Here is a 25731-nt window from a genome sequence, read left to right on the forward strand (position 1 = left end):
CGGCTGCCTCTGTCCTCAGACCACCCTCTCTGAACCACGCAGCCAAGGGGCTAACACACTGCTGGAAGGTGCTTGGATACCACAGTGATCGGAGCAGCGGAAGAACTGCTCAGCAATGCTGCCTGCTTTATGATATACCCTCAGGGTGATTTTTGTTTCTCTGTTTCAAAACAAATCCAAACTGAACGTACAGTAAAGCTTGAAAAACAAAATGTTCCCAGCGACCAGTCACGCAGCTGAGAAGTCTCTTACCTCTAGTAGTTTATACAGCTCCTCTATCCTCCCTTTTTCTTGTTCTTTTGTTGGGATTTCTGTTTCTTTGAAGTGTATGTACTGATTATAAAGTGCCTGCAATGGGAGACAGCTGTATCAGCACACAGCCCTCGGCACCACCTTGTGCTACCACCAGTTAAGCCCAAAGCCAACAACTGGCACCAGACACTCCAAGGAAACCCTCACCTTTAGCTCAACGGGGTTCTGGGGGAAGGATGTGTCTGACATCAGTATCGTGTGCTGTTTGATCCAGGGGATGAGGGAGTCCACGCGGTTCTGGTACTCTAGCCACCTTGAATCCACCTCCTGGGAGGAAAAGGGGGAGCCATTTGAAGGGCTAATACTGGAAAGCAGCTACACAAAGCAACAGGCAAAATATCGCAGCTGGGCCCCAACACGTTGCCAGCCAAGGCAGGGGAGAGAACAAACAGAACGTGCATCACTGCGACTCAGAGTGGCGACATCTGCCGCACAACCCAAGCTGAAAGCGCCTCCCCTTCTTGTGGTGCAGTTTCACCGGCACAGAGGGGAAAGCAGGACCTTGCTATAAGCTCCTATCTCCAGGGCACCACAGAGCTCTGTTACGCCGCTGCCCAGAGCGGAGAATTCAGTGCACAGTCTCAGGCTGCTCACACGTACCCACAGAGAACCAAGGGACTTTGATGGTGCACAGGAGAATTAAAGGGCAGCCCCACCTTACTAGGGAAGCTGTAAATTGCTCCACGCTGCTCCAGCAGTGGTAAGTGACATGAGCTCCAATCCCCACTTCTCTCTCCTGATTCCAGTGGCCCCTCAATGCCTGCTAAGCAGCACAAACCTCCACTGCCTTTTTTTGGGAGGGGGCAGGGGGGAGATACCATCTGTTGTAGCTGGAGACGGAAGCCTCCAAACTTTTCTCCTGGAGATAAGGCACACAACTCACACCACCCCCAGTCACGACACAAGGTGCCTACAGACCAGCCTTCCATAGAATTAGGGTCAGAAGGTGTAAAAAGCGGCAGTTCTTACTATCGCACTGATCCCGTCTCCTCCCTCGGGGACCTTGGGAAAGGCATCGTAGATTGAAGACACATAAGTTATCACAGACTTCTCATCTGGAGATGGGACATCCACATCTGGGGCAAGGGGACAAAGAAACCCAAGTCAGAGGGGTAAGAGGGGGAGAGGTAATCTTCTACCCAGCTGGGTCAATCACCATCGTCTCTTACCTTCCGCATCCAGCAACCGGGTGACTCCAAGCCTCTCTGCAACCTCAAAGGCCTGTTCCAGATTCTCCCGGTTACTCTGTATCTGCACCCGCTCCATGTCCACCATATCCGGCCTGTAAGACACACCCAGCAGCTCAGAGACAGCCACCTTCACACCTAGCCAAGGTGACACACTGCTTCTGGTACCGCACCGTGCGTTCACAGCCAGACACCGCTAACCACACATGACACACAGGTACATGGAGACCAAGGAAGAGGAGGGAGGCTCTTAATAGTACAAAGGGGGTCCCAAGTGATTCCCCCAAGGTGCCAGGAACAAGCACTGTTAATGTAACTGGGTACGCAATTCTGCAACAGGACATGAAGTGCAAATGAGGATTAGGACCAGAAGATCTTCACATTCACGGCAAGAAAAGCAGAGACTTCCTGGCTAGCTCTTTGAATCTGCTACACCCAGCTCAGTGCTGGGGGTACACACTGCTTAGGACTCCTAACCCCCCAAACAGTTACCCCCACCCCCCACTTTTCCATCTTCAAGGGGGGCATTTTGGCAGGAGATTTCCAATTCCTTCTGCAGAGTGCTCATGACCCCACTCCTTTCCATTTGGGGGGTTGCCCATGGTCAGTCAGTCACTGCCTGACAAAGGGTAACCCAGGTGACAGATGCTGTCTGGAGACATTTTATGATGCGTTGACCTTAGTGACAATTTTTGCTCACCTCCTTCACCCTCAGCAGCGTGGTGTAGGGGTCAAAGCCAGGCGTCAGCCCTGCTGAGTTCTAATCCCAGCTCTGCACCAACTCAACGTGCAGCCGGGAGAGAGAGAGAAAACCACTTGCCTAGCTGCTCACAAGGAGTTTTGTCAGAGGCTTAATTGCTGCTTCAAGAGAGCCTGGAGATGCTCAGATGGAAGGTGCCACTGAAGTGCTAAGTATTATTAGTCACTGAGAGCAAAGTGGGAACTCACAACGTTAACGGCACAGCAGCACCTCCATAATCTGGTTTTAAAGCTTTTCTCCCCCCTTGCTAAAAGGCCAACACTCCTTGCAACTGTGCATGTGCTCAGCCTTTTCTGCTGCGCAGGGCCTGGAGCAGAGCTCCCCTCCTCCATTATTCTGTGTTGGGCAGAACTAGGATTTCAAGGTGCAGACTTTTAATGCAAAGAGAGAACAAGGAGCCTGAACCTCTCCCGTAGCCACGCCAGACTCCTCTCTGCGCACCTGTATCTGTGAATGAGAGCATTGAACATCTTCCCGTCGCTCCAGCACGAAGAGAAGTTGGTGCACTTCACTCCCACGTAACCTGCAGTCACCTTCTGCGTCCACAGAAGCAGCTTCTCCTTAGCAGACATGTCCCCTGACTCCCCACTGATGTAGATGTCGGAGATCTGTAAAGACATGGTATCGCGGGTTACACGGCACTTTGGAAGCAGGAAGAACCCTGTTGGGCAAATTATGCAGATTTTATTTCTATATATACACATTGTACATGGGGTCTCAGGAGCCAGTCTCATATGAAAAGTCCAAGACAGGGATCCATATCTAAAGACAGGTTTCAGAATGGTCGCCGTGTTACTCTGTATCAGCAAAAACAACGTGGAGTCCTTGTGACACCCTAGAGGCTAACAGATTTATTTGGGCATAAGGTTTTGTGGGCTAGAACCCACTTCATCAGAGTGGAAAATACAGTAGCAGGTGTGTGTACACACACACACAACATGAAAAGATGGGAGTTGCTTTACCAAGTGGAGGGTGAAGTGCATCTGATGAAGTGGGTTCCATCCCACGAAAGCTTATGCCCAAATAAATTTGTTCGTTTCTAAGGTGCCACAAGGACTCCTCGTTATATCTAAAGACAGGTCACATGAGTACAGCACCTCTATTTTTACTGCCACAATTGCTAGGATCGGTGCAGACTCAAACGAACTGAAAGCTGAGGGCAGGGCAAATTCAGAGTAACTGCATGTAACTCGGCTGAAGGCTTTTCAGAGCAAAGGAAGTTTGATTAAAGGGATGCTATAGCCTGGGAGTTTTGAAATGGACTAATATTGCCTCCTGGGATGCATAACCAGGGGAATCTCGAGTAGGAGTAGAGAGGTTAGTTTACCTCTGTATTTGGTACTGGTGCAACTGCTGCTGAAATACTCTGTCCAGTTCTAGTGCCCACAATCCAAGAAGGAGGTTGACAAATTGGAGAGGGTTCAGAGAAGAGCCACGAGAATGATTAAAGGATTAGAAAACCTGCCTTCTAGTGATAAACTAAATAGATGGAGCGCTTTGAGTCTCACAAAGAGAAGGTTAAGGAGTCACATGATTATATCCGATAAGTACCTACATGGGGAACAACTATTTAATAACGGGCTCTTCAGCCTAGCAGAGAAACGTCTAACACAGGGATGGGCAAACTATGGCCCGCGGGCCGGATCCGGCCCTTCAGGGCTTTGGATCCGGCCTGCGGGATTACCCCTGGTGGTGCTGCGGGCCCGGCGCTGCTCTCAGAAGCAGCCCCCGGGCCGGGAGGCAAAGGGCTCCATGTGCGCACGCAGAGCCCTCTGCCCCCCCCCCCCAGGGGCCGCAGCACTTCCTGGAGTGGCGTGGGGACAGGGCAGGGATGCAGGGAGCCTGCCCTGGCCCTGGTGTGCGCCACTGCCACCCCGGAGCCACTTTAGGTAAGCGGCACCGGGCTGGAGCTCAAACCCCTCCTGCCCCCCGCCCCCCAACTTCCTGCCCTAAGCCCTCTGCCTGCACCTCGCACCCCTCCTGCACCCAACTCCCTGCCCTGAGCCCCTTTCTGCACTCCTGTGCATTCCAACCACCTGCCCTGAGCTCCCTGCTGCACCCTGCACCCTGTGCACCCCAACTCCCTGCCCTGAGCCCCATCCTGCACTCCGTACCCCTCCTGTACCCCAACCCCCTTCCCTGAGCCCCCTCTTACACTCTGCACCCCTTCTCTGCCCCAATCCCTTGTCCTGAGCCCCTTCCTCCACATCCCGCACTCCACCCCGGCCCTGCATACAATTTCCTCACCCAGATGTGGCCCTCGCCCCAAAAAGTTTGCCCACCCCTGGTCTAACACGATCCAGTGGCTGGAAGTTGAAGCTAAACAAATTCAGACCGGCAATAAGGTGTACATGTTTGACAGTGAGGATACTTAACCATTGGAACAACTGACCAAGGATCACGGTGGATTCTCCATGACTGACACTTTTTGAATCAAGATTGGCTGTTTCTCTAAAAGATCTGCTCTACGAATTATTTCGGGGCAGTTCTCTGGCGAATCAGCTAATCACAATGGTCCCTTCTGGCACTGGAATCTATGACTATCGAGCATTCCAATTTTTACCACCACCCCTGCCCTTCCCCTTTAAATAGTCTCTCCTGAAATGCTTTCATGTCATTTTTTTTTAAAATTTAAAAAAAGTTAGAGGTTTTTTTGCTCCCCTGGTGAGGTTTAGTTGGGTCTTGTGGGCAGCCCCATCAATGACACTAGCTCAGGCCCAGCCCCCCTTTCTCTGTACACACCCCTGGCTGCTGTTCCTCCAGTTTCAGCTTTGTTATGGGGGGAAGGGTTAAGGGTAAACACCAACAACTGCGAAACTGACAATGCGCAAAGGGCTGTCACATGCACAAAGCGAACAACATGAAAAAAGGCAAAAAAGATATTTTTCCTTTAACCTCTTTCAGTTATTGTGATTTTTAGAGGTTACCTGCAACAATGGTAGGTGCGACATTTTCAGCTGGAAATGTAATTTTTCCCTTTAATTCATCCAGCCAGTCAATACAGCCTACCTACAAGTCATCTTTTCTGCACTTCTCCCAGAGAGCACCACAAGAAAGCACCCCCAGATAACCACAGTGGTGAGCGCTTTGGAAATACCTGAGACAGACAGACAGGGCAGTGGGGTGAAGGCACTGAAGACAGAGAGAAAAATGCCCTTCATTTGCTCCTGTGTTTAAGAGCCAGACACCACATACTGTTAGCTCATCCTGGTGATTTACACTGTGCCCTTTGAAATGTATCTTTCTGAGGGACGTGCATGGAGAACAAATAGCAATACTCCAGAAAAACAAACCAATTCCAGGGCATTAGCAGCAGGTGGAGATGGGAGATGCCTCTAAACCCTGGTCTTAGAAAGATTTTCCTACCAGAACAAAGTCCTGCTTGGCTAGGTGGCTGTATACCAAGGCCAGCTAGAGTCAGCATTGCAGATAACATCTTCCAACAGACTCTGCCAATCAGAGCATCTCTGCCTCCTATGATGACTGCAGACGGCTTATCAGAACAGCTTTTCCTCCCATGCTGAATTCAGAGAAATCGTGTCTGGCTGAGCACTCTGGGGTAAAGTACTGGTGCATGGACTGGACCCATCTACTGCCAGGAGACTGCAGAAATGGGCCAGTTCTTACAATCTAGCTGCGCTCCCTCTGTGTTGCTGAAGATTCCCAGGCTCGGCTCAGCGTAAGTCACCCAAGCTGCGACAGCAACGCCCCTGCTTTTGCCTAACAATGAATGTCTTCGTTCTAAATAAATCCAAGACATAGAGCTCGAGCCAGAGTCCCCCGGAAGGGAGGCTACTAAACTGAAGTGTTACTGGCTAGACATTGCCAGGAGTCAGGGTTTCTCATTATCATCACCTTGAACACACAGCACCTACAGCTGACCTCCGACCCCTTGTTTACCCTGCCTGCCCTCCTTCCATCCCCCACTCACTTATTTGTCCAGCCACCCCTTAGGTGTACTCTGTTTAGGCTGTAAACCAGGGACTGTCACTGACTATATGTCTGCGCTGTGCCTAGCGTGGCAGACAGGGCAGCTTTGCACCATATCTTTGGAAAACTATATTGTATTAAATGTATGGCCAGTTTGCGTCTCATTGTGAGCCAGGGATTGTGTTCACTCCACGGATGATGACCCAGCACGGTGTTCGTTTTAAGAACACTTTCAGTGCAAATTTGACAAAATGCAAAGAAGATCCCAATGTGAGATTTCTAAAGATAGCTACAGCACTCGCCCCAAGGTTTAAGAATCTGAAGTGCCTTCCAAAATCTGAGAGGGACGAGGTGTGGAGCTTTCAGAGGTCTTAAAAGAGCAACGCTCTGATGCAGAAACTACAGAACCCAAACTGCCAAAAAAGAAAAATCAACCTTCTGCTGGTGGCATCTGACCAGGGCCGTCCTTACCCATATGCAAAGTACCCAGTTGTGTGGTGCCCTATGCAGCGTGTGCTGCTCCAGCCCCCGCCCTGCCCCAGTCCACCCCTTCCCCAAGCCCCCACCCCTGCTCCTCCCCACCCTGCCTCTTCCCGCTCCAGCCCCACCCCGAGGACTGCAGCAGGGCTGAGCCTGCACTCAACGGTGGCGGGAAGTACAGCAGCCCAGCCTCAGCCATGCCACCGGTGAGTGCTGGGGGATGTTCCCCTCTGTCCCCCAAGACAGCCCCACCACCCCCCACATGGAGGCCGGGGCCCCACACACACACACATCCCCCCCGCGGGATGTGCAGAATAGCTGGGGCCAGTTCTGCATCTGACTCAGATAATGAAAATGAACATGCATTGGTCCGCACTGCTTTGGATCGTTATCTATCAGAACCCGTCATCAGCATGGACACATCCTCTGGAATGGTGGTTGAAGCATCAAGGGACATATGAATCTTTAGCGCATCTGGCATGTAACTATCTTGCAACGCCTACAACAGTGCCTGCTCTCACTTTCAGGTGCTATTGTAAACTAAAAGCTGGCAGCATTATCTTCTGGAAACGTAAAACAAACTTGTTTGTTTCAGCGATTAGCTGAACAAGAAGTAGGACTGATTGGACTTGTAGGCTCTAAAGTTTTACACTGGTTTGTTTTTGAATGCAGGAGGGGGGTTTTTGTACATAATTCTACATTTGTAAGTTCAGCTTTCATGATAAAGAGACTGCACTACAGTACTTGTATTAGGTGAATTGAAAAATACTATTTGTTTTGTTTTTTACAGTGCAAATATTTGTAATCAAAAATCAATATAAAGTGAGCACTGGACACTTTGTATTCTGTGTTGTAATTGAAATCAATAGATTTGAACATTCTGGACCCAAAATATTTACAAATGGGGTATTTGTATTTTACATGGTGTTCGGTTACTGCTTAACAGTGCGACTGAGATGCATTTTTTTAATCGCTTGACAGCCCCTATTTTCACCTGGCTCCTACTGCTCACGATGTCCAGCTCCAGTGACGATTCCCCTTGCAGGGAAGGGAAAGGAAACTGCAGGGCTAGAGGCAAAGGACCCTCCCTCTCTCCCCCCAGACGTCTGCGGAAGCACAAAGAGGAGTGGCAGCAGTGTGATTGGTATGCCGCTGCTCACCTCCCTCTCTGGAGTCTGACACGCTTATCGCACACAAAACTGCTCTTTGTCGGTTGCTGCCACACAGCCGGCTTTGGCGTTAACTCTTCCGGACCCAAACCAGGGATTTCCTTAGAGCAATGGGCTGATAGACCGACAGGATCACATGACACAGCAGCTTGCGAGGCACCAGGGCCATAACAAATGCACGATGCACCTCGCGGACCATCTAAATAGCTAACGACACAGGCGTCCGTCCCCAGATAACTGGGCCTTTGCCTGCCCCACTCCCCAGGCTGGAGGAAGGGACAGAAAATGCAGCTACATCCGCAGGATCCCCACATGCCCCATAGATGGGATGGATGCTCCACTGTACTACTAATACTGAGGGGCGGTACCGCCTCCTCCTTTAAAAGCCTGCTCTTGGGATAAAGGAATCAGAGAAGGGGGTGATGAGCGTATGGAACCCGGAGCTCAAGCACAGAACCCTCCTTACTCATGCATCAGCTCACAAAATTCCTCTGCATTTTTTTTTCTTTTTTAAAGATCAACCACTTTTACCAGGACAGCAGTGCTCTGTTCCCACTGACCTTGGTGTCTAAATACAGAGCGGCCTTCTCCCGTACATCAAGGTAATGGCCTTGGCCCAGCAAGCCAAAATATTCAGCATCAAGCTCCTTTTGCCTACTGATCCCTACATCTCATTGGCCATGCCCCATCCCCAGCAGCCCAAACGGCGCTGAGAATCTGGACCGAGGGATTCCAGTCCATCACAAATCAGAGGAGGCCCTTCCGCTCCCCAAATTGCAGAGAATAGTGACGCCCTCCTCTGAAGCAACCCCCAAAACAAATGCAGCGTCTTCTGACACCCACAACTCTAAATACAGACACAAGACACCTCTGGCCACAAGTCCAAAATACAAGGAGACAATTTCACTGCCCCCAAAGCATAACATGCAATAAGCAAATCTCTTCCAGCAACCCCTCCTATATCACCATGGCCTTGAGCCAAAAACCCAGGGTACGCTCATCTAGCCCTTCCCAGGCCAAAATACCTCCCACTAGCCGATGCCCACCCAACCCCTTTGACTCTCCGAGGCACAGCACTCCTTCCAATCGCTCCATTTCCACGAACAGCATTGCTGCTCCAGGGCAGGAGTCTATTGCCCGAGAGGAGATGGACTCGGACTGGCTGAGTTCCCCTTCACCCCAGAGGGGCGAGGCCGCTTTTCCTCTTTGGAATCACACTGGGCTGCCAGGAACTAGACAGGACACCTGTAGCCCTGCCATGCTACAGGTTTGAGGCTGAATCAGGGGGTGTCTCCCACCATTTCAATCGTGTTCCACTCTAGGCTCTTCCGGTCTCTGCCCCCTTTCCACTCCACAGACTGACAGCAGCCAACGAAAGTACTTGGTAAGTCATCAGTGATGCCAGTTTCAACTCTTCCCCCCCACTGACAAATGCTAGAAAATGCTACTACAGCCAGGGACGTCACTGAATGTTGCTGCCTGGCCCTGTCTGGCTGCAATGCACCCGCCCATTTTTAGGACCATTCTAACAAGCCTCCTTCCTAACCAACACACTTTGCAATACCGCCCCTTCCCCCACTTTTAATTAGTGCCAACGTTTCACCGAAATGTTACATGCGTGCAAAGGGGGGAGCGTGCACGCCACACAAGTGTCAGAAGGGAGGGAATGTGCTGTGAGCAACCCCTTGAAAGTGGGTGAACATGCTAACTACAGTCAGTGCATCTCGAGTGACACACAGGCAATTACACCTAAAACACAAGTAATTGCCTTCCCACATCCTCCTGCTTCTACTTCGAGTGCTGTTCCCGCTCTCGACCTGCACACTCTGCTGCCTCTACCCTGTAATCTGCCTAAAGTACAAACAGGGTCAGTCTACAAGCCCATGCACCCCCTGCTCTCCTAATCTGACACTCCTAACAGATCTCCATGCAAATCACACCTGTGGGCTACCAGAGCCATGCAGCTCCTCAGGGTGGAGACAGATGCTTAACCCGCCACTTCTCCGTGTGTGGCTGTAATTCACAGCGCTAGACACAGGGCTAAGCAGACTGGAGTCAACTGGGAAATGGAGGGCTGGGCTGGCTCACTGATATTCAGGACAGCATCCCCCCCCGTCTCTGAAAGAAATGAATACAAGCACTGACCTTTCCTCCAGAAGGCTTCATGGACTTCTCCGTCCTGCCCCTCTGAACCTGGCTGTCCTCTTGTGCAAGGGGTGTGCAGCCATCTTCCAAGATGGACCCCGAGATCTGAGTGGCTACAATATCCCTGGTGGGCTGGTGGGACCAGTCACTCCCATATCCTGAGGAGCGCTGGGCAGTGCTGGTGGTCGGCCCGCTGAACGAAGAGTCACTCTGAGAGGCAGGTAGTTTAGTGCCAGGCTGGCTCCAGGAGCCCTCTCCCCCCTTGAGGGCAGGTTTCTCTCGTGACAATGACAGCCTTTGGGACTTCTCAAAGCCTTGGTTTTCCACCTGGTCCACCATGGGCGACGGCGTGGACAATTCTGAGATGGTGCCTGGCTCTACGAACCATGAACCTGTCCACGTGGCACTTGAAATACTTTCATTCCTTTCTTCTGTATCCCAGGCCTCCGGAGACCTGCCAGCCTCCACCAAAGCTGCAGGCTTCTCTGGCCCTCGTCCGCCCGCTGGCTCCTCTCTAGACACCGCGTTACACCTGGACACGAGCTGGTCTTCATCCCTCCTCTGGTCGTCTTTGACTGCAGTCTCCCTTTGTAAAGGCAACAGCACAGCTCTGCTGCTGCCAGCTCCTGTCCTTTGAAATTCAACCAGCCTGCTCACAGCCTTCTCACAGTTCTCCTCCGCAGGGTTGTCTAGCAGGCGTGCAATGACTGTGGTGCCCTCCTCAGGGGAGCCCCTCCTGCCCCCAGACCCTGAGGGCCAGTGCTCAACCACCAGCTGAGCCTTCTGGACTTCCCCTTGAAATCTCTCTTTCACCTGTACAAGGAGACCCTGAGGCAGTGCCTCTGGAGTTGAGCTGGGATTAGGATCCGGGGGCTGTGAAGTGCCTTGGTGCAGGGTCTTGGCAATTTCCTCTCCTCCCTCCTGCTGAGGCTGTACTTTGAACTTCTCCAGTGCCTCACCATCTTCAGCAATCTCCCGGCCAGGCAAGGGCTGCTCCTTGGGATTTGCCTCTGGCACCGTTCTCTTCTTCTTCCCCCTCCGCTTCCGTTTAAAACGAACCCTTTTGGGGGGAGACAGAGGAGCCTTTCCTGGGCCAGCAGCCTGTTCTTTCGGTTCCTTAACGCAGCCCAGAGAATTCCCCATCTCCTCCGAGCAGAAAATGCCAGCAATAATGCAGCTAAGCTGGTCCCAGGCTCCTGGATAAATCCTGACCTTAGCTTCATCAGCTTAGATGCACATTTTAAAACACGCAGCACTGCGGGCAATCCCCCATATTCTCTCTCTCACCCTCACTCACACACACGGAGTCGCTCCCAGCTGCTGCTGTTTCAGACAGCCATCTTACAGACTAGGAGCTGCAACAAGACAAATTCAAAGCATCTCACTGCAGTTCAGAAATCACTTGACCTAAAAGCAGACAGAGACCGGATTGGCTGCAGCTTTCTCTCTCCAAATATGAGGTAATTGGAGCACTGCCCTCGGTAACACAAACAGAAAGCAAGAACCAGACAGAAATCGGGGGAGAGGGAGGGAGGGAGAGGCTGGGGGAGGATGTGGGGGGAGAAAGGAGGGTGGGAAGTCAGAAAAAGGAAGATTGAGCAAAGGTAGCATAAAGAAAAGGGTGGGGAGAAGTAGGGGGAAGCACGGAGGAGACGGGGAGACTCAGCCTGCAGACCAACGGGAAATCCCATGGCCAACGCTGTGTGGGACACCCACAAATTCCTGCCCCTACACAGAAACAGATTCCTCCGGGCTACGGTCAAAGCGTTTCGGAGGGTCTGCTCATACCGCCTGATGTTTACTCTGAATCTGTATTCCTGACGGTTGTCAAATAAACAGCCTTCGCCTGCTCCACTCTGGCTATAGGCAGGCTGCTTTTCCTCCAATCACAGCGGAGGAGCATACGGCGGGAGTGGAACCTCCCCGAAGGGTTAACCGTCCTTCTCGCCGCACAGGACAGCCGAGGAATCCAGAGCAGCTCGGGCACCGTGAGAGAAGGGGAGTCGCTGGGTGCTGAAACGTTAGGTCAGCAGCACACACCCTAGTGTGATTTCCGATGGCGGAGCATAGAGTGCACTTAGTGCCCATCCTCCCTTCTTCCCGCATCCCCAAGGTGAACTCAAGCTCCTCTGCCCAGTGCTGCCACGGGGAGGTCACACCAGCACCCTTCCACCCTTCGCAGAGTCACACGATGGGGACCAGAGCGCCTCCACAACACACACACGCACTGTGTGACTAAAACCCGGCACCCTGCCTGCCCCACCCCTCCCCAGAGAGTGGGGATTTGGCTGGGTGGGAATAGGGAGCTCTGACCGTTCCCTTCCTTGTAGCAAAATGCACGTCACGCACTAGACGCCTGCAGCAGCCACCCCGCCCTCTGCCCGCCAAACAGACCCCAATGGCAGAGCAGCAAACAGCAGAGTGGCCAACTGCAGCGTCCCAAACCCAGAGACACCAGCTCCTAGGGCTGCTCCCTCCTAGTGCCCCTGAGCTGAGGTTTCATTCGTTTCCTTCCAAGCCCCCTCTCAACCAGCAAGGGGCTTGTTGGTGTCAAGAGAAAAGGCAAAACAAACTACGGGCCCACCTCTCCCGCGCAGGGTTTGCACCAGCCCCCCAGCAAACGGGGAGACGAGTCATGGTCGCTAGGCCTGCAGTGCAGGAATCGCACCAGCCGCTCGAAGCGCAGGATGCTGCACTGCCCCTCAGCAGTTTCTTTGCAGCAGTGGGCTGGGGACTTTCAGATATGGAGGACGTGAACGAGATTAAGGGGTTAGCAACAGAGCTGCATCCCTAGAAGAAATCTCCTTATTCCAGGCAGAGAGGCAATGTAAGCCCAGGCAGCAGGCCCAGCTGTAAGCGCTTAATCTGCCTGGGCCAGACCAGCTTCCCTCAGCAAATCCCCACGGCTGGTAGGTTGTCACATCTTGACTGGGGAGGGAGCAAGCCCGAATCGGCTCCAGGACAGTGCCGCCGGGTGGCTCCGGCACTCCCATCCGTCTGCCTCAGAACTGCAGGACACTCCCTTGGAAACCCAGCCCTGTCCTTCAGCCCCACTGCAGTGCAGCAGCACCACCTAGCGTCCCCCGAGACAGCCAAAACGAGCCGAAAAAACAGGAACCACGGGGGAGATTTCGGCAAGGGGCCCCTTTCTATCCTCGCCTCTGAATGTTGGCACCTCACTTTGTAGGGTCTTAGGAAATAGGGAGAGGAGGTGGCCACATACAGACAAGGGCAGTTCATTCACCTTCTGCTTAGGGCTTGAATTCACTCATGTTGTTTCTCAGTGCTGGAGTGAGGTCCGGGCTCGAGCTGATGGTCACACAGGAGTAAGAAATAATTATGGCCGAAAAATAACATGAGGCCGAATACCTCACGCCCGTAAGAGTTATCAGTCTGCTTTGCGTTCTGACCCTGCTCAACTCTTACGGCTTCCAACGCCCACAGCACTCACTCTAGTGAGAGTCTAGTCGACACATTTAGGCCCAGATTTATAGATACACTCATGCATCCAATTTAGGGAGTGCAAATCTGCCATCAGGGTGGCCTGAGGACATACCCCTAAAAGCCAAGATTCAAGTTCCCAAGAGTTAACCAAGTTAACCAACAGGCGCTGGAAGGGACTATATTAAAATCTTCACAACATTGCAGCCCTGGCTGTGCACCCTTGTGGACTCTGACTAGAGATGAGTGTGAACACCTCAAACTTTGCAAAGCCCGTCTCAGCGGCGGCCCATCTATTTCTTCCCAGCGAACAGGAAGGGCGTCATTCAGGACAGAGAGCTGGCAACAGAAATGCGGGTGGATGCTCCAGCTCTTAGCCCCTGTACCGGCCAGGAGGGTTTCACTCTAAAAGAGGGAGCAGGATTTTCACAAGTAACTAGTGACTCCTTCAACTTGAGGCCCCGATTGTTTAGACCCCAGGCTAATACTTCCAACAGGAGATTAGTGATTTCGGGCACCCAGCTTAAGGCCCCGTAAAGGGGCAGGGCCTGGTTTTCAGGAAGCGCTGAGCACTTGCCCTCTGAAAATCAAGCCCCCTTTCAGATGTCTCAAACTGAGCACCTAAAATCACTAGTCTCTTTTCAGTGCATTTGCTAGGAGTCTCCCCAGTGGGTTCACTGAATGGAGCAGTTCTCAGGAATTTGTTCGCACGGGAACGGAGATGGCAGCGAAGGCCCCTTGGTCTCACACTACGCGCCTCTAGCCAGGTGCTGGGGGTCCCCTCAGGAAGCAGACAAATGCACTAAAACAGGCAGACACTTGCACTGACAATGAAGGCAAGTGACTGATGAAGTGGTGTTAATTCCTCATCAACATACAGCCTCTCACCTCCACCCATTGCAGAAGCAGGGAGCCGACCAGTGTATTATAAACACACCGTGCCCTAGAGAGCTGCCCACGCTTAGCCAAACCACCAAACAAGAACACAGCCACAAGACACGCAAAAACTCAATCACAATCTGTATCCACAGGCAGAAATGCAAAAATTAGCCAAGTCAGTGACCCCAACACAGCTCCAGAGCACCCTGCATCACAGAAGTGCAACAGCTGCCAAGGGAGACTGGCAAGGAATGCTCAGGACAGGCTAATACATGCCACCCGGACTTGCATATACGCACAGAGAACGGGGAGCGAAACTGGTTTGGTTACAGGCGGCTCCAGGGTGCTGGATTCAGAGAGGCCTGCTCAGTGAAAATCTTCGGCTTCCTCCCAGGCAGCTGTGGCCACTGGGCTGCCACCAACAAATAAAACTCCCCAGAACCAAATTATTCTTCAGTCAGCTGGCGCTGGGATTGCCCTCGCGGAGCAGAATGATGTAGTTCCTGTCAGGGGTCTGGATTACCCCTATTACATGGGTGTGGGTCTAGCACTCCCGTGAACAATGGTCACCCACGGCCAGAGGAGCTCTGCAGGGAGGAATGCCACTCAGAAACTCATCTGTCCACCCAAAGAGCCGCGGTGAGGAAAACTCAAATCCTGTGGAGAACAGCTGCCAACAAAGGGCAGGAAGCACAGGAGCTCCCCAGGCCACCTTGTGGCGCTGGCGTTCCCTCTCTCCCGACTCCACCAGCCTGCCATTGCTGTGCCTGACAGCACCCCGGCGCTCTGACATTGCAGTTCCACCCAAGACACTCAATCACACCAAATCTCACTGCCAGCACTCAATGCAGCAGCTTGCATGCCTGGCACCCCCACGTTCCTGCTCAGCCTCAAACACGGCGATCCAAGCCGACACAGAACCAACGCACGAGCGTGACGTTAAGGGCCCTGTGCTGCCGCATGAGCTGCCTTTCTGCTGCCATCTAAGACTGATGTCCTGACGGCCTGTGGCATTAGAGACCCTGGGACGTGTTTTGTAAGAACAGGGGTGCGAATCTCAGCGTCATGGTCAACTCCCACCTGGGCAATTACACTCTGCCAACCTAAATTCCTCCTGCAACCTCAGCTGGATGGGCTGGTCCCGTCCACTCACATCCTGAACTGCCGAGTTGCATTGCCACGCGGCTGCTGTCTTCCACACGAGAGAAAGGAGCTGTGGTTACTAACTGACTGTACAAACGATACATAGAGGAGAGTGTGTGAAGGACAGAGAGCTTTTGGAAGGAAGGCTGCTGTATAAACGTGAGATCACTGTAACCGAATGCACCCCTATATTCAAACCTGACACACTATCATAATAATCCTTGTACATAATATGCCTTGTATTGTGAAAACTAATAACTCACTGGTCAACACCATCAAGGTGAAATGTGTGTAGCAGCATTATATGTAAAATTATGAATTCCCCAGATGACGTTGGCAGCACATGTTCAAACCCACTTCGCCCCAATCAGGCAGAAGTGATTAAGCAGGCCTATCTTAAACAAAGGAATATGTGTTTACCTCAATTTACATATAAGTAGTAAACAAGGTCCTTGAGACAGCAAAGGGGCAGGAACAGACCGGTCTGCATGTTAGCAAACAGCAGCATGGAACCTCTTTCACTACCAGAAAGTCTCTCTCTTCCCGGCTGGAATGAACTTTACCTAGGGGTAACCCTCAGGAAAATGCATTTCAAAGGGTGACTGGCCTGGTATCTCTGCCTATCCAGCTCTCTCTCTCTTTCATCAAAGAAGACAAAAGAAACCAGCCCTTTGGGGGCAGATCCTGGCTTGGGAATGTTCTCAGCAATGTTGCTGGGAACCTGTGGTAAGAATTTATCTTGAACCAAGTCTAGTTTGTTACGTTTAGTTACTGGAAAGTTTCTCTTCATTTCTCTTGTAACCATTTCGGACTTTAGTGCCTCGAACTTCCACTCACATAAAATCTTTCTCCTTGTAATTAAATAAACTTGTTTTATTCTTCAATCAAAATGAAGCTGGTGTTGTCTTTGAACTGAACTGTGACGGTATCTCCATTTAGGGTAGGAAACTGTTGTACATTGACCCCGTACATGGGCAATGGACCTCCAATATCTGGACTGTCCAGGAGAGGGCTGGACAATGCAGAACACACGTTTGGGGGAGGAAATCTGGGACTGGGAGTATGTTGGGGTCACTGCAGGTGGTAACCAAGGCTGGTGGAAGTCGGAGGGTGACTGGAGTGTGCTGGAAGGCTGCAGCTATACACAGACAATCCGGGGGTGACCTGCATTCTATTTGGCTGTTTGCAAGGAGCCCAGGTTGGGACTTAAAGCAGCAAAGCATTGCAAGGCACCCGAGGGTGCAGGGCAAGTGGGGTCCCAGCTCCGCACTGGTCTGGACTGGACATCCTGGAATGTCATAGTCACACACTCCCCAGACACCCTTCTCCAAATTTACTCTCCTTTTTCCCCTGCTCAATGCGCTGAAGAGCCCTGGAGGGCTCAGCTTTCCAGCTCAGCTGAGCAAACAGCAACTGCCAATAACCTTGGTGCCAATCAAAGGGCCACAGCACACACAATCCATCATTAGTGATTTAATTATGTAAATGACCAGAGAAGGGAATTCTTATTCTCTGCTGGCCTAGTCTCCATGACACTGCTATATATGCTAATCCTTCAGACCAATCTGTATGACGGCATTATCATTAAATATACTCATGTTCTCCAGACAGATGCCAGAGCAAACACGTCCCCCTTTCCGCTCCATGCCCTTCAACAAGTCACATCCCTACCTGAAAGTGGAGAATAATGGTCCATATGAGCCCCAGGGTCAGCTTCGGGTTGCCATCTGTAATGTCATCATTGCGAATGTTCACCAGCTTCACCTGTAGGGAAGCACCAGGGGCTGTCAAAACTTCAAACCAGATGCTTCAACAAAGAGAGAAGGGACTTCTCTCCAACCACCTCACCACCGCCCTGCCCTCCCCAAACCAGTCACGTGCACCTAGCTGGTGCAATCTATTGGCCAGAGAATGGGACAGGGTCTCAAGGCTCCAGCATTCTATTCCCAGCCCTGCCGGTGACTCGCTGCGTGATGAGGAGCAAAAATCAATCCATGACTTTTCTGTAAAAGAAGGATTGAAATAACCATTTTTCAATTCCCTAGTGCCTCCCACTGAAGGACCTTCAAATGCTTTACTAGCATTGTCTTATTTCGGTTTCTACAAAGAGTGCCTTGCCCCCACATTCCCAGGCACTTGTGCATAATTTAAAATCTACAAAGCACATCACGTAGCTAGGAGAGCACACCCGAACTCAATCACCCCCACCCACACCACAAAAATCAATCAGCGCAGGAATTAAGCCCGAGATCACAACACCCTTGAGAGGCAGGGTGTGATCCCCAGGTTTGCAGCTGGAGAGACGGGAGAGGTGAAGTGCCTTGTTCAAGGTGACATGGGAAGCTTGTGGCACAGCAGGGAATGGAACCCATTCTTGATACCCAAACCTGTGCCTAAACTGGGATTATGCCTGCCCATCTCACAGGAGCCTTCTGAGGGGGAACCAGTGTGTGTAGCTGAGATCCCCAGCATAAAAGATGCCATAAATACACAAAGCATCACCACCATCTGCAGAGCTACCAGCAAACAGAAACCTGGGTGGGCACTGGTATGTCTGAAACCAGAAGGAGGGGTGTCTCGGGGGGAGGGGGGAGAGGAGAGGCGGGAGGGGGAGTAATGCTCCCCACTTCCAGGCACAGGATCTCAGCAACGAGAGCCTGCGATACCGGCAGTTCTTCTCCGCCCACCCCCAAACTCTGCACCTTTGACATTCCAGGGCATCACTAAGAGAGCATTCTGGGTAAGGCGTATCCCAGCATGCACTCTGCTGCGATGCTGTAGCACTTCAGAGGTGTGTGTGTGTGTGTGTGTGTGTAAACATGCTCCTTAGCACCTCTGGCAAAACATCTCTACCAAGAAGCTAGGGAGCGTTTAAGGTATGTGCCCTCCCTAGGGAGGGTAGGTGGGCAGCTCTATTCAGCACCCCTCGGTTAGCCAGAGGAGTAAATCTCTGCTTTGGCACAACCGCTGGAATTCAGCATCGTCACTCATCATGAGTGCGTCATGACCGAGGACTGACAGAACAGGCAGGACAGGACTCCCCCCGCCCCGTGAGCAGCAGGCATTTCACCTGCAAACAGCGGGAACCGCTGGAAACATCCCTCTGCTTAGGGGTTGTGAGTTCTGGCTGGTTATAAGGAGGGTCTATTACATCCACTTGAGGAACTGCCCAACAGAGACCAGACTCAGGGGCCCAGCACTTCCTGAATGCTGGGAAGGGGGAGAAACATAGGACAGAAAGGGACCTCCTGTGTCACGGGATCTAGCCCCTAGTTATCTCAGGCAACCCTGACATAAAACTCACCAAGCTCCATCTTCAAACTAGTTTGGTTGGCTCAAAATACTCCCACTGGGAGGCCGTTCCAGAACCTCACTCCAGCAATGGCTAGAAACCGTCTTCTCACTGCTAGCCTAAATCTATTCATGGCCAGGTCACACCCATCTGTTCCTGGGCCAACATTATCCTAAGGGCACCAGAGGAGCTCCCAAGCCTACACTGCACTCGGAGCTGACCAAGACAAAGTCTTTGGGACACAGGAACCCAGGGGGGTCTAGGGGTTGTATCCATCTGAGACACTTGCAAATGCTTCCTGGGAAAAAAACGCCTCATTCTGATCCCCCCTCTCCAGGCGGCGTGGATGGCCCTGAGCACTCTCAGCACCCACAAGGGAAGGGACACTCTGCAGTGGTGCCACTGACTGGTATCTAGATGCCCTAGGGATGAAATACAGGGATAGTGCTTCGTGACACCCCTGGCACAAGCTGCAGCGGGAATCAGAGCACACCCCACAGGTGGCGCAGTGAGAACACGCAGAACACGATCAGAACTGGAGCGTGACCTGTCAGCATCAGCCCGGCTCTTACCTGGCGCTGCTTCAGGAAGTCCAGAGCAATCTGCACATTCTGTAACCTGTGGAAACGCATCCTGCCCTTCTCACGTGGCTGCAAAACAGAGGCAGTACGTCAGTCCAGCCGGCCCATGGCAGCAGAACTAGGGTGTCTTTGATACACATGCACAGACCCACTTCCACCCCTTCCCCCAGGTGCACTTCCTAAGCCTCCTACAGGACGTATGAGAACCCACAGAGACCCTCCCTCTCGCTGAGGACTGGGGGAGCTCACTTGATTCCAAGCACCAGCCTAATTATGTTCCCTCGAAGTCTGAGCAAAGATCATGACATTCAATACACTTGCTCGGCCTAACGTGCACTCAATGTGCCACCGAGCACGGCCATCTCCTCCTCTCTCAGCCCCAACCTAACAGCTGAGGCACCGACAGATCTGAGCAGGAGACAACAATTCACTCCCAGAGTGTGTCGCCATAACAGCAAAGCAAGGGCCTAAAGGAGGAAGCCTAGAAAGACGCAGATCACAAAGATTCATGGATACGGTGAACACACTTCACCAACATGCGTCCGTCTTTCCTGCTAATACACTGCCGTGGCCTCTTGCCTCCTTTTCTGGCTGCTTAACACTGTCCTGCTCTATGCAGGGGAGTCTTTATTATCCCACAAATCCCCTATGCTGGGGCGTGGAGATAGGACCCTCCAGTAACTATCTCCTGCTCCCAAGCCCACCCATCGACCCATGGACCTGACCACAGACACCGACTTGGCCGCTCTACTTGCGACCTCAACATCTGCCCCTAGTTTCAGCATCACACTTTGTTCCCTTGCCTCTGCCCACGCAGAGCTAAACCAGAAACAGCCACAGGCACTGAGGGCTCATGCGGTCAGGCCAGCCTGCTCCGCCACAGGGGTGCGCTTGGGCGTACGCCCTACGCTCAGCTACCAGCACAACCGCTTGGACAGGGGAGAGTTTGAACTAAAGTGAACCGCCTTGCTGCCAACCTGCCCGCAGGTGGGAGAGTCCTGTAGGCCCAGATGAGAGCAAGAGCGGCCTTGTGATTTGCCAGGTGTGCAGTGCAATAGCGAATAGACTGCTGGGGCAGGGACTCCACCCGGGAGGAGAAAGCACAGGCTTCAGCACCAGCTGTGTCTGTTTCACTACTACATGGACTTCAGCGCTTTCTGTCTCCAAGGGAGCTGACCAATCACAGTCAGGCTACTGGCCAATGTTCGCAGCAGCATCCACGCTGGGCTACTGCCGTGAATCTCTCGCTAATGCACAAGGAGGGGCGGCTGCTCTGCATCTGAAGAAGTGAGATTTTTTTACCCACGAAAGCTTATGCCCATATAAATCTGTTAGTCTTTAAGGTGCCACTGGACTCCTTGTGGTTTTTGCGCCAGTGAGAGTCTGTGATCCATGCAGGAGCAAACAGTCCCGTTCAACCACCAGCCCCACCCAGCTCCAACATCTACGTTTACTCTGATTCATTTACAAATAGCAACTCTGGGCTGAACAAGGGCTTGGGGAAGGGGTAGGAGTTCTGCTGAACGGCGGATCGTGTGCAGAAACTCAGAGGCAGCCCACAAGCCCAGCTCTGCACTGAATCAATTAGGAAAGGAAGGCAGTTGGGGGTGGGAAACTCAAAAGAAGCAATGGCTTCTAAATACAAAAACGAGAGGTGGCAATTGTCTGAGGCATCAGTAACAGCAAAGAGACTCTCTGGGCCAGCAAAGACAAAGCACATTTCATTCCTCGTTTGAGGAGGAAAGCCACAGGAAGGTCTGCCTATGCTCCAGCCCCTGGCAGAGAGGTGCAACACGCTAGTCATTTCCTGTGCCAGGCCACTGCAGCTGCCAGAGTGGCTCGGGAGGGGGAGCAGAGAAGAGAGCTGTAGAGAAGGAAGGCACAGCCCAGCTCGAGAGGGTTGGTAAGAAATGGGATCATTTCTACCAGCCAGAATGCTCTCGTTCTTCCTTTGGGGAGGTGCAATCCTCTTTGGCTTAATCCTTGGCTTGGGTAAGGTTGGGCCCGCCTGGAGCTGGGGCCGCTCCACATCAAAAACACTGAGAATATGTTGCTTAAAAACAGATCTGTTATCATGCAAGGTTAATCCCTGCTGTCTGCCAGCAAAGCCACTGTACCCAGTGCACATGGGTGTGGTACACAAGGCAGAGCATCCCCATGCAGTGAGAACAGTTAGCAAACATCAGATGATTCATCCTGAAGGTTGTTTGCTCCATGTGAGTGGAGAGAACAATGCGTGTCCCATCCAAGAGCGTGCAGGACCCCAGTGGTTTTATCTGGGGGTGCGTGAGAGCCAGGGGTTCATCTAGGAGCGTGCTCCCCCTCCCCTCCCCCGTGTATAGACAGATTTCATGCTCTCACAGCAAGTGGGTCAGCATTCTCACACTGCAGACCACCAACACTGTAATGCACTCTCAGATAATCCAGTTAACTTTACCACCGCACTGTCCAGAAGGAATATGGGATTAGCTGCTTTTTCGTTTTCGCTCTCCTCTTCCCCGGTACACACCCCACACATCGCTCCTCTAGTCAAATGTGCTTCTGGGAAATTTATTATCCGTGATCAAGAACCAGCTGCTAGTGGAAAGGAGCTATAGCGAATTCTCCTTTAACCCACGTGAACCTGAGGATGGGGAAGGTCAGAGGCCACTGTGGTATGTCTACACAGCAACTAGCCACCACGGCTCAGGCTCGTGGGGCTCGGGCTGGGGGCTGTTTCGTTGCTGCGTAGAGGTCAGGGCTCAAGCTGGAGCCTGGGCTCTAGGACCCTGAGAGGTTGGAGGGTCACAGAGCTCGGGCTCCAGCCTGAACCCAGAGGCCTACACAGCAACGAAACAGCCCCGAGTCAGCTGGCACAGGCCAGCAGCGGGTTTCTCTTTGCTGTGTAGACATACCCTGTGTGCCCTATGCAAAGCTTGGTTACAGCTGGACTATCTGATGGCACTCCAGTGTCAGTCTGTATTACATTGCTCCCAGGAGGGAGTCAACCTACTGCATCACCATCCTCCTCCTCCTCCTGCTCTTCACTGCTCGTGCGACGCCAGGAGGGCGCTTTTGCCAGGCGGAGGGTCTTCTGGCCTGAAGGGTCCTTTTGCTAACAAACGTGGCACAGACAACACCAGTGGGATAGTCACAGAAAAACAGAAAGGAACTAAAAATGCAGCACATGGGAAAAGAAAAAGAAACACATTGCTCGCCGGCCTCCCTCCCCTGAAAAGGAACATGAAGACTAGCTGGTTATCCTGGATATTGCCTGCGTCTCCCCTGGGAACGCTACTGGGGCTTGATTCACACTAGCGAGGTAGACACAATGGCAAGAGCTAAAGTAGATTTTGCAAGAGCTGGAAACTCAGAGACAACACGTTTTAGGTCAAATACTCGTTCCTGGGCTCATCTGAGGAGTAACTGGATGAATTCTATGGCCTGTATTATAGAGGAGGCCAGACTAGATGGTCATGTGTAATGGTCCCTTCTGGCCTTAAAGCCTATGAGACAGTGCCGTCAACATTTAGGACAGAATACTCTAAGATTTCCTCCTGTCTTAGCTGCAGCAAACGATACCACAGTATCTATAACAGTCCAACCACTTCTGCCTACCTACATGTGATTTACAGTATAGGCTGCCTAAGCAGAGATTTCCCTAGGATAAAACTCACTCCAAAAGTCAAAAATGTTGTGGGGAGGGGCATGATAGGCCTTTGAAGCATCTAAATCCAACACCCACAAAGTGTAGTTTGGCATTTCAGGAGGGCAGCTGAGTAAGTTACACAGATCCTATTTTAGGGGTTACTACAATAATTCCCTCTGAGCTGCACCAAAAATTATCTTCCAAGTGCTTGTTGGTCTAAAAAGGGACAAGTGATTCTACTCTGCCCCAGATGCCAGAGAAGATGTTTGCATCCTGGAGAACTATCTACCTCTACAGATCCAGCTCGTAGAGTGGTTGCTGAGCACGTGACAGGAAAGCCTAACATGCTCCTGAAGAAAATAGATGGAAAAGTGTGGACACGAGAAACCTACAAAGGTTGGTGTCTAAATTGAGAACGAGCACAAGCAGGAAACTCCAAACCGGCAATTTAAATGGCTCAAGACAAGTTTATCTGCAGCTGCACGGACGCATCTAACCCCGCTGATTTTCAACATTTAGGCAATTCTTGTAAGACTCTGCAAAGGCCTGTCTTTGGATGTGTCTGGCGCTGCACTCAGCTTTCCTGCTAGAATGGTCATGTGGACATCTCTGAAAGAGCATGGCTCACACAGCTCTCATCTGCTGAATGAAGGGACTGTCTTTAAACGGCATGCCAGCTAAAAAACACCTAATATGGCCCTCCAGTGTGCTTACAACCCCGCGGCAGCGAGTCTCTGAGCCCATGTCAAGTGACTTGAGCTCACTGCGCTTGTGCTGTGGGGCTAAAGACAGCAGGGTAGATGTTCGGGCCAGGGCTGGCGCCGGGGCTCTGAAACCCAGCGAGGACGTAGGGTCTCAAAGCTCAGGCTCCAGCCCAAGTGGGGACGTCTATTCTGCTATTTTTAGCAAACGCCTGAGTCAGTTGCTCCAAAAATGTGTTCTGCCAAGGCAGGGACTAGCACAGAATAAGAGTGTGAATCAGTTTTGCCCTTCCACACTAGCTGGACAAACCGTGCTAAAAACAGTTTCAGCTAGAATCACCATCCTTTTGTTATTTAAATACACAGAGATGCACTGCAGCAGTATTTAAGCACGGTTTCCGAATAAGTTGGGCAGTCCCAAGGAGGTGAGAGACGCTGGTCAGATTGTCTCAGTTCTCCTCCCCGATTCATAGGGTAGGTCTACACAGCAACACCACCACCAACAAAAAAGTGAATCTCCACACCTAGGTCAACTGACTTGGGCTCTCGCTACAAGGCTGAAAGTAGCAGAACAGACGTTCCCTCTAAAGCTACAGCCTGAGCGCCGAGATCCTACCTCCTGGCTGGATTTCAGAGCCCAGGTGCCAGCCCCAGCCCGAACACGGCTGTCTTTAGCCCTGTAGCACAAGTACAGTGAGCTCAAGCCACTTGACCTGGGCTCAGAGACTCCTGCTGCAGGTTTGGGGTTTGTTTGTTTTTTGCTATGTAGCTGTACCCACAGACAGAAAGGCTCAGATCCATCCCTGCTTGTGCACCACTGAAGTCAATGGACTTAACGCCGGGAAAGATTTGGATACGATGGGTAAAGTTTTCAAAAGCACCTACCCGGCGTAGGCACCTAAGCCTCACAGAAACTCAGTGAGATTTAGGTTGCTTAGCACCTAGGTCATTTCTGAAAATGGGACTCCGGTTCCTACGTCATTTAGGCACTTTTGAAAATGTTAACCAATGCCTCTAAAATGAGACTAACAAATATTTAGAGAGGTCTAGTGTGAAAATCAGCAGGCAGCGCTGGAGAGGAGAAAGTGACGCTAAACCTGCCCCTTTGTATTCACACGGTGTATTGAGTAGATTGTGAGGCTCATATGCATTTGGGACTAAGAGAGTGAATGCACCTGTATCCTAGGCACCTTTAAGCTAATCCCATAGTGAGGTGTTATCCAGGAAACCAGCATGATGAAGATGTAAAAAAATAAATTTAAAACAAAACCAAGGATGTGACAAGGAATGCTGATCGCCCTAGCACGGCAGGAGGCAGCGAGGAGGAGAAGGCAGGATCCAGTCTCTGATGGTGAAAGCCACAGCAGCGTTCCTAAGCAAACTTGGAAACTCACCAGTTTCACTCCTGACAGAACCTCCAGCAGAGAGATCAGGTTATGCCCATCTCGCAGGTCTTCATACAGGTCATTGATGTGCTTGCGCACCTGTGGAGCAGAGGAGGAGGATGAATTTTCAGGGATTTCATTAATTTAAAATGGTTATTCCCACATTCTCTCTATGGGAATCGGGCTCCCATTTCCAAAGCGCCCCAGCAGATCACTATAAAGCCAGCCTTACTCCACGCAATTCTAACATGTTCCCATGCAGCCACTTTGCTATAAAGCAAGGTGATGAGGGCAAATGGCAGCTTTGAACAGGATTGGGTCTTGTGAAATGGCAGTTTTCACATCAACAGCAGGAGTATCCTGTTAAAAAGACAGCAAAAGGAGCCAATTTTTCCTATTTCTTCCATGATAAACCACTCTTCACAAAACTCACTGGCAACCAAATGTTTACCTTTGCCACTCACGGACTGAGACTCCGGGTTCAACTCCAGCTCTGCCACAGATTTTCTTCATGCCGTTGGGCTAGTTACTTAGCCTCTCTGTGCGTCAGTTTCCCCATCTATAAAATGGGGTCATGAACCTTCCCTTCCCCCTCCCTTTGTCTTGTCTGTTTACAAGGTAAACTCTGAGGCAGGGATGTACACCACCACCTAGCACAAGGGGACCCCCAAATCTCAGTTGGGTCCCCATGTGCTACT

The 25731-nt window shown here is 51.7% G+C and overlaps 1 protein-coding gene across 18 annotated transcripts in view; it reads right to left on the reverse strand.

Annotated features, from left to right (window-relative positions):
- The window catches only part of MACF1 (microtubule actin crosslinking factor 1), a 236991-nt gene that overhangs the window by 139725 nt on the left and 71535 nt on the right, over nucleotides 1-25731 (reverse strand). For 7 of the 18 annotated variants that reach the window (XM_044997589.1, XM_044997588.1, XM_044997594.1 and 4 more), the window contains exons 3-10: nucleotides 25043-25132; nucleotides 19311-19388; nucleotides 17118-17210; nucleotides 2701-2867; nucleotides 1482-1594; nucleotides 1282-1388; nucleotides 460-579; nucleotides 253-348 (exon numbers count right to left, since the gene is read on the reverse strand). In XM_044997589.1, coding sequence (XP_044853524.1) covers nucleotides 253-348; nucleotides 460-579; nucleotides 1282-1388; nucleotides 1482-1594; nucleotides 2701-2867; nucleotides 17118-17210; nucleotides 19311-19388; nucleotides 25043-25132 — 864 coding nt within the window. Of the gene's footprint in view, nucleotides 1-252; nucleotides 349-459; nucleotides 580-1281; nucleotides 1389-1481; nucleotides 1595-2700; nucleotides 2868-9983; nucleotides 11761-17117; nucleotides 17211-19310; nucleotides 19389-25042; nucleotides 25133-25731 lie in introns of those variants that run through there. The other 11 variants (XM_044997579.1, XM_044997585.1, XM_044997584.1 and 8 more) reach the window with 3 other exon arrangements.

Source organism: Mauremys mutica, chromosome 23, assembly GCF_020497125.1.
Source record: "Mauremys mutica isolate MM-2020 ecotype Southern chromosome 23, ASM2049712v1, whole genome shotgun sequence".
In the NCBI taxonomy this organism is placed as follows: domain Eukaryota; kingdom Metazoa; phylum Chordata; order Testudines; family Geoemydidae; genus Mauremys; species Mauremys mutica.